Source organism: Dicentrarchus labrax, unplaced genomic scaffold (genome assembly GCF_905237075.1).
Source record: "Dicentrarchus labrax unplaced genomic scaffold, dlabrax2021, whole genome shotgun sequence".
NCBI lineage: Eukaryota > Metazoa > Chordata > Actinopteri > Moronidae > Dicentrarchus > Dicentrarchus labrax.
The window spans coordinates 23,203,780-23,212,782 of record NW_026136708.1 but is presented as its reverse complement, the minus strand read 5'-3'; the positions used below and the strand labels follow the sequence as shown (position 1 = coordinate 23,212,782).

The 9,003-nt window shown below is 42.4% G+C and overlaps 1 protein-coding gene across 1 annotated transcript; it reads right to left on the bottom strand.

Moving 5' to 3' along the window:
* Window positions 1–588: 588 nt before the first annotated feature.
* LOC127368380 (creatine kinase B-type) lies at window positions 589–8,446 on the bottom strand. The gene is made up of 8 exons (XM_051409193.1): window positions 8,330–8,446; window positions 5,829–6,034; window positions 4,147–4,301; window positions 3,894–4,026; window positions 2,282–2,453; window positions 1,635–1,758; window positions 1,349–1,538; window positions 589–993 (listed from the first exon to the last, which is right to left on the bottom strand). The coding sequence occupies exons 2-8, from the start codon at window positions 6,019–6,021 to the stop codon at window positions 815–817; spliced, it is 1,146 nt and encodes a 381-aa protein (XP_051265153.1). The 5' UTR covers window positions 6,022–6,034; window positions 8,330–8,446; the 3' UTR covers window positions 589–814.
* Between the last annotated feature and the right edge of the window lie 557 nt (window positions 8,447–9,003).

Sequence of the window (9,003 nt, the reverse complement as noted above, 5' to 3'; positions counted from 1 at the left end):
TGTGTGTGTGTGTTACTGCGTGTGTGTGTGTGTTACTGCGTGTGTGTGTGTGTTAGTGTGTGTGTGTGTGTGTGTGTGTTACAGTGTGTGATAGTGTGGGTGTGTTACAGTGTGTTATAGTGTGTGTTACAGTGTGTGTGTGTGTGTGTGTGTGTGTGTGTGTGTGTGTGTGTGTGTACGGTGTGTGTGTTACGGTGTGTGTGTTACGGTGTGTGTGTGTGTGTTACTGCGTGTGTGTGTGTGTGTGTGTTGGTGGTGTGTGTGTGTGTGTGTGTGTGTGTTACAGTGTGTGATACAGTGTGCGTTACTGTGTGTGTGTGTGTGTGTGTGTGTTACAGTGTGTTACATTGTGTGTGTGTGTGTGTGTGTGTGTGTTACAGTGTGTGATAGTGTGGGTGTGTTACAGTGTGTTTGTGTGTGTGTGTGTGTTACAGTGTGTTATAGTGTGTGTTACAGTGTGTGTTACAGTGTGTTATAGTGTGTGTTACAGTGTGTGTTACAGTGTGTGTGTGTGTGTGTGTGTGTGTGTGTTACGGTGTGTGTGTGTGTGTGTGTGTGTGTGTGTAATGATGACAGGTGAGCAGCAGGTGTATTCGGGGCCACACAGACTTTATTATATTCAGGTGTTAGATGAGTCCAACAGGTGCAGACAGGAAATAGAAAATCCTTCACATGTTGGAAGACTGAGTCTAACTGAGCGGCTCTAAACGTCCCACAGCTTCAGGACGGTTTCTGATTGGTTACAGTGAGGGGGGGTGAGGAGGGGGGTGAGGGGTGAGAGGGGGTCAGAGGTCAGAGGTTACAGTGACACAGTTCACTTCTGTTCGGGCATCAGGTCATCGACGCTCTCTCCAGCCTCCAGACGTTTCTCCATGTCCACCAGAAGTTTGACGCCGTCCACCACCATCTGGACCAGCTCCACCTCCGAGAAGCCCAGACGATCCGCGTTGGAGATGTCAAAGACTCCGCCCACCGCCGCTGTGTCCACGCCACCTGGCAGAGACACATAGGAAGTGATGTCAAGGGGACAGGTACACCTTTATTGAGAGGTGTTTCTGATTTTTTGTCCACCCTCCTTCATAAACAGAATGTTCAATTTACTGTCAACAGATCAATAATCTGATTGATTATAGACGGTTCCAGCGTTATCAATACTGTACAATAATAAACTGCAAATTATTCATTTAATTTAAAAAGGCTTTTAATTTGTAATTCCATTATTGCACCTCTACCTGTCTCTCTACCTGTCTCTCTACCTGTCTCTCTACCTGTCTCTCTACCTGTCTCTCTGTCACAGCAAGGAGAGCTCTGATTGGCTGTCTCTCTCTCTACCTGTCTCTCTCTTTACCTGTGCCTCTCTTCTGCAGCCTCAGTCTCTTCAGGATCTCTCCGAACTTGTCGTGCTTGCTGAGGTTGGGCAGTTTCACGTGGACTCCGGCTCTCAGTCCGGTCCCCAGGTTGGATGGACAGGTGAGGACGTAGCCCAGGTGTTCATTCCACATGAACTCGTGACCTCGCTCCTTGAACAAGCCCTCGATCTGTCAGAGAGAGAGAGAGAGAGAGACAGGTGGTCAGCTGATGACGTGGTTGCGGTGATGTCACAGTGAAACAGGAAGTGAGGGTCAGGGGTCAACCTTGGTGAGTCCGGTGCAGAAGCGGGTGAAGACCTCCCTCATGTTGCCTCCTTTCTGCATGCTGATGACACGCAGGTGGTCCTCCTCGTTCACCCACACCAGGAACGTCTTGTTGTCGTTGTGCCTGCAGGCAAGAGTGGATGGTTAAATACACACACAGGAAGTCCATCGTTGCTCCACAGCAGGTCGGAGGTCACTAAGGAGGTTAGGTCAGAGATCAGGTCAGAGGACAGGTAGGAGGACAGGTCGGAGGACAGGTCGGAGGACAGGTCGGAGGTCAGGTAGGAGGACAGGTAGGAGGACAGGTAAGAGGACAGATTTGAGGACAGGTCGGAGGTCAGGTCGGAGGACAGGTCGGAGGTCAGGTCGGAGGTCAGGTTAGAGGTCAGGTTAGAGGACAGGTCTGAGGACAGGTCTGAGGACAGGTCTGAGGACAGGTTGGAGGACAGGTCGGAGGTCAGGTCGGAGGACAGGTAGGAGGACAGGTTTGAGGACAGGTCGGAGGTCAGGTCAGAGGACAGGTTTGAGGACAGGTCGGAGGTCAGGTAGGAGGAAAGGTCGGAGGACAGGTCGGAGGTCAGGTCGGAGGACAGGTTGGAGGACAGGTCGGAGGACAGGTCGGAGGTCAGGTTGTTACAGGTACTGACCAGATGCCGCGGCCGTCGGGCCAGTCGCGGGCCATGCCAGACGCCAGCAGTAGTGGGGAAACGGGCTTATCAAACAGGAAGTGGTCATCGATCAGCTGCTGCTGCTCTTCCTCCGTCATGTTCTTCAGAGCGTAGTACTTCCCCTTCAGGTCCCCGTCCAGGAGGTCCAGACCTGCAGCGCACAGGAGGTCAGAGGTGACAGGTTGTAAACCCAACATCAGGACTGTAAGGTTGAGAGGGAGCAGCCTGACAGTCCTGACTCAGGGTTCACTAACACCATAAACTGTTGTAACGTTAATTATGGTATATAGTAAATAAATATATACAATATCATATAATATAATAATAATAATACATACACAATATAATAATATAATATGTAGGATTTAGATTTATGAAATAAGAAATATATAAGAAAAGAATATTGTTCAGGCGGTCCAGTTCAGTCCGGTTTAGTGTGATTTGAATATGAAAGAGGAGGTTTCAGAGGCTCATTAAGAGTCTCAGCAGGACCACAGCAGGCTCACACTTACGTAACACTGCATTCACTGACATGCTCACTCAGGCTCACTGAGGCATGATGGGAAATATCTAAATAAAGACAGCCTGAAGAGTGTTCATCCTCTGCCTTAGAGTGTCCCTGAATGCACCATATATATTAATATATATCGTGTAATATATATTAATATATAGTATAATATAGTGTAATATATATTAATACAAAGCGTAATATCGTGTAATATATATATTAATATATAGTATAATATAGTGTAATATATATTAATACAAAGCGTAATATCGTGTAATATATATATTAATATATAGTATAATATAGTGTAATATATATTAATACAAAGCGTAATATCGTGTAATATATATATTAATATATAGTATAATATAGTGTAATATATATTAATATATAGTATAATATAGTGTAATATATATTAATAGTGTTATATGTATTAATATATAGTGTAATATATATTAATAGTGTTATATGTATTAATATATAGTATAATATAGTGTAATATATATTAATACAAAGCGTAATATCGTGTAATATATATATTGATATATAGTATAATATAGTGTAATATATATTAATATATAGTATAATATAGTGTAATATATATTAATAGTGTTATATGTATTAATATATAGTGTAATATAGTGTTATATATATTAATATATAGTGTAATATATATTAATAGTGTTATATGTATTAATATATAGTGTAATATATATTAATAGTGTTATATGTATTAATATATAGTGTAATATAGTGTAATATATATTAATATATAGTATAATATAGTGTAATATATATTAATAGTGTTATATGTATTAATATATAGTGTAATATAGTGTAATATATATTAATAGTGTTATATGTATTAATATATAGTGTAATATATATTAATAGTGTTATATGTATTAATATATAGTGTAATATAGTGTAATATATATTAATAGTGTTATATGTATTAATATATAGTGTAATATAGTGTCATATATATTAATATACAGTGTTATATATATTAATATATAGTGTAATATAGTGTACATTCTATAGGTAGTAAAATATACAAACAGACAGGAAGTGATGTCATACTTTCAATGGAGAGGTTTTCAATGCCGCGGCGTTCTCCGCGGCTGCAGTGCGGCGGCAGACAGAATCCACGAATGCTCCGTCCCGTCCGAACCCGAGAGCTCAGGACATAGTTTGGATCCAGATCATCTCCACCCTGAAACAGAACCAGAACCAGACCGTCTGAGGTTGGACTATAGGTTCAACCAATCCCTGTGAATCCTGGGCAACAGTTCTATAGTTTCCTGTAAACATTGAGTCATGTGTTGTTGGGTACCTGCAGATTTTCAGAGTTTAGGTCCGTCTTGTGTTTGTCTGATGGTTTGTATCCTCCATGGCGGTCTTCAATCACCGGGTCCAGCAGGTCTTTGAAGACCTCGTACGTCTCCTCGTCTCCAGCGACGCAGCCCACCGTCATGATGAACGGGTGACCTGCAGTGACACAAACTGGCAGATCACTTCCTGACCATCTGGCAGCCATTTTGGGCTGATGACCTAATATAAAATGTTTATTACCGGGTTATGTGTTTTATGTTTGTTTTTATTTTCCACTGTGGTTACCATGGTGATATCATGAACTGTAACTATGTACTGAGGTTTGGTTTCTGTGTGAATGTTTGTGTATCAATTAAGTTGTTTTTGATGAGGAGGATCAAGCGTCAGACAGAAGTAAACATCAGGTCCCTGCAGGAGAATTAACCTGATCTGATGAGTCAATCCAATTAAAGAGTTTAAAAAGGCCAGAATAGAACAGCTCTGTGTGAAGGTGACAAACAACTCCAGGATCTGTTTACCTGAGGGGCCACCAGGTACCTGGTCTGAGCTGGTGGGGGGTACTTACCTGGTTTGGGGATGTCATTTGGTTGGGGATTGTGATGGAGGTTATTACTTGGTTGGGGTTGTTACCTGGTTAAGGGATGTTACCTGGTTGGGGGTTGTTACTTCGTTGGGGGTTATTACTTGGTTGGGGGTTGTTAGTTGGTTGGGGTTGTTAGTTGGTTGTTAGTTGGTTGGGGTTGTTACTTGGTTGGGGGTTGTTAGTTGGTTGGAGGTTGATACTTGGTTGGGGGTTGATACTTGGTTGGGGGTTGTTAGTTGGTTGGGGGTTGTTAGTTGGTTGGGGGTTGTTAGTTGGTTGGGGGTTGTTACCTGGTTGGGGTTGTTCCTTGGTTGGGGGTTGATACTTGGTTGGGGTTGTTAGTTGGTTTGGGGTTGTAATGGGGGTTGTTACTTGGTTGGGGTTGTAATGGGGGTCGTTACTTGGTTGGGGTTGTTCCTTGTTTGGGGTTGTTCCTTGGTTGGGGTTGTTAGTTGGTTGGGGTTGTAATGGAGGTTGTTACTTGGTTGGGGTTGTAATGGGGGTCGTTACTTGGTTGGGGTTGTTCCTTGGTTGGGGTTACTAGTTGGGTTGGGGTTGTTAGTTGGTTGGGGTTGTTACTTGGTTGGGGTTGTAATGGGGGTCGTTACTTGGTTGGGGTTGTTAGTTGGTTTGGGTTGTAATGGGGGTTGTTCCTTGGTTGGGGTTGTTAGTTGGTTGGGGTTGTATGGGGGTTGTTACTTGGTTGGGGTTGTTAGTTGGTTTGGGGTTGTTACTTGGTTGGGGTTGTAATGGGGGTTGTTACTTGGTTGGGGTTGTTAGTTGGTTTGGGGTTGTTACCTGGTTGGGGTTGTAATGGGGGTCGTTACTTGGTTGGGGTTGTTAGTTGGTTGGGGTTGTAATGGGGGTTGTTCCTTGGTTGGGGTTGATATGGGGGTTGTTACTTGGTTGGGGTTGTTAGTTGGTTGGGGTTGTAATGGGGGTTGTTCCTTGGTTGGGGTTGATATGGGGGTTGTTAGTTGGTTGGGGTTGTTATGGGGGTCGTTATCTGGGTCAGTTACCTGTGCCGGGGGCAGTTACCTATGTCGGTGGCAGTTATGAGGACAGTTCTGGGGGCAGTTACCCTTGTCAGGGGAAATTACCTGGATTGTCGATCCCGGTCTGGATGACGTCGTCCAGGGTGAACCCACTGGGTGTCTCTTTGTCCCGCAGGCTGGCGTACAGCTCTGGGGTCAGCACTTTGGCCATGTGGTTGTTGTGCTGGCTGAGGTCGGGGTACTCCTGCTCCGAGGAGTAGTTCATCTTCAGCTTGTTGTGGGTGTTTCCAAAAGGCATGATGGCCGCTGACCTGGGAACAGTTACAGACACACACAGCAGCTTCAGACAAACAATCAATATTATTATTATTATTATTATTATTATTATTATTATTATTATTATAATTATTATTAATAGTATTGTTATTATTGTTATGATTATTAATATTGTTATTATTATTACTATCAACAATATTACTAGTATTATTAATCGTAATATTATTATTATCATTATTAATATTAATAATATTATTATTGTTAATATATATAGTTATTATTACTACTACTTTTATTATTCTAAATACAATTAAGATAATTATAATAATCATTATTATGATTATTATTATTCATAGTAATATTTCTATTATTAAGAGTTCGGTCTAGACCTGCTCTATTTGAAAAGTGTCCTGAGATAACTTCTGTTATGAATTGGCGCTATACAAATAAAATTGAATTGAATTGAATTAATTTAAATATTAAGGCAATCCTTAAAATTAAACATCATAAAGATATAAAATACGTATTTTATATTCATATTAACAGTAACTGTAGGTATTATACTCGAGTATTCAGATATTATATACTCGAGTACTCAGATATCATATACTCGAGTACTCAGATATTATATACTCGAATACTCATATATTATAATATACTCGAGTATTCAGATATTATATACTCGAGTACTCAGATGTTATAATATACTCGAGTATTCAGATATTATATACTCAAGTACTCAGATATTATAATATACTCGAGTACTCATATATTATAATATACTCGAGTATTCAGATATTATATACTCGAATACTAAGATATTATATACTTGAGTACTCAGATATTATAATATACCCGAGTACTCAGATATTATATACTCGAGTACTCAGATATTATAATATACTCGAGTATTCAGATATTATATACTCGAGTACTCAGATTTAATATACTCGAGTACTCAGATATTATAATATACTCGAGTACTCAGATATTATATACTCGAGTACTCAGATATTATAATATACTCGAGTACTCAGATATTATATACTCGAGTACTCAGATATTATAATATACTCGAGTATTCAGATATTATATACTCGAGTACTCAGATATTATAATATACTCGAGTACTCAGATATTATAATATACTCGAGTACGCAGATATTATAATATACTCGAGTACTCAGATATTATATACTCGAGTACTCAGCAGTGATGTTCTGCTGTATCAGAAGTAAAAGTACTCCACATTAATATTATTGATAATTAGTATTTATTCCTGTTCTCAGGTCAGAATCATTAAAACCCTGATCAGGACCAATCTGCGGTCCTACTGACCGTCTGGGTTCGGCCCGGTTCGGCCCGGCTCGGCCCGGTTCGGCTCGGATCAGGGAGCCCTTTAGGGGATCAGAGTCTTAACCTGGACTCTGAGGCTGATTATGAGTGCGGGAGGCCGCCGGAGTGACGCAGCAGCAGCAGGCCGACTTTAACCCTTCAGAGAGCGGCTGCTGCACCGCGACGCCCCGGTCACCTTCAACCAACGGAACCGGACCAGAACGGGGCCAGAACCGAGCTCAGAACCGGGTTCTGGCTGTTCAGACCGACTCATCGTGAACGGGGTCTTTATAAATCCGCAGAATGACGCTGCAGCGGCGGAATAACGAACACTATCCGGTAATATTCCGTTAAATATCAGAAATATTCCAATCCAACTGAGCATGCGCCGTTTGATTCCACAATAACATAAAATCTGTCGGATGGAAGAGATCAATAACTGATAATCGATTATCTAATTTGTCCTCGCGCAGATGAAAGCTTTCTATTAACGCCTGATTTAAGGTGGAATTATTTATTGATTACTGATTTAAGGTGGTTTTGTTCAGAGCATCGATCACCCTCAGACTGATGTTCTGTTCATTATATTTGTTTGTTTGTTTGTTTGTTTGCAGTTTTTAGTATTAACGAGGAGAGCGCGCGCAGATTGTCCGCTGCTGACTGCGCAACACCTGCAGACAGGACGGACTGCAAGGTCGTTGGGATGCAGACAGACAGACAGACAGACAGACAGACAGACAGACAGGGGCAGAAAGACAGGCTCTCTGCAGCTATATGCATGCAAACAGGCAGTAAACAAGCAGTAAACATCAGTAAACATCAGTAAACAGCCTGCAGCCTGCTCCTTTGTTCTGAAACCCATCGGCCCACTGCCGCCCTCTCTTTTGTCTGACCCCCCGCACAGCGCGCTCCTCTCCCCGCATCATTACCAATAAGCGGCTGTATCGATGAGCTGATCAGCGGCTGTGATTGGTCCGGATTAAAGGAGCTCCTACCTGTCCGTTCAGTCTGCTGGGATGTGGTCTGGAGGATCCGGTTCTGCTGCTGCTGCGGATTAAAGCGGCTCTCAGGCTTTTATACCCGCCCCCCGCTCCCCATTGGCTCCTATTTACAGTCCATTCATTCCATTGGACGGACAGCCCGAGGACGGTCACGTGCCCCTCTCTCTCTGCTGTAGCAGGTGCCGCTCTACCGCAGTGCCTCTGAGCAACTGTCTGCTGCCTTCACTGTCTGGTGGAAAATACAGGTTCATACTTCACTGTCTGTGGTTAGTTCACTGTCTGTAATAACAGTGGGACACTGTCTGTGGTTAGTTCACTGTCTGTAATAACAGTGGGACACTGTGTGTGGTTAGTTCACTGTCTGTAATAACAGTGGGACAGTGTGTGTGGTGAGTTCACTGTCTGTAATAACAGTGGGACAGTGTCTGTGGTTAGTTCACTGTCTGTAATAACACTGGGACACTGTCTGTGGTTAGTTCACTGTCTGTAATAACAGTGGGACAGTGTCTGTGGTTAGTTCACTGTCTGTAATAACAGTGGGACAGTGTCTGTGGTTAGTTCACTGTCTGTAATAACAGTGGGACAGTGCAGTGTCTGTGGTTAGTTCAATGTCTGTAATAACAGTGGGACAGTGTCTGTGGTTAGTTCACTGTCTGTAATAACAGTGG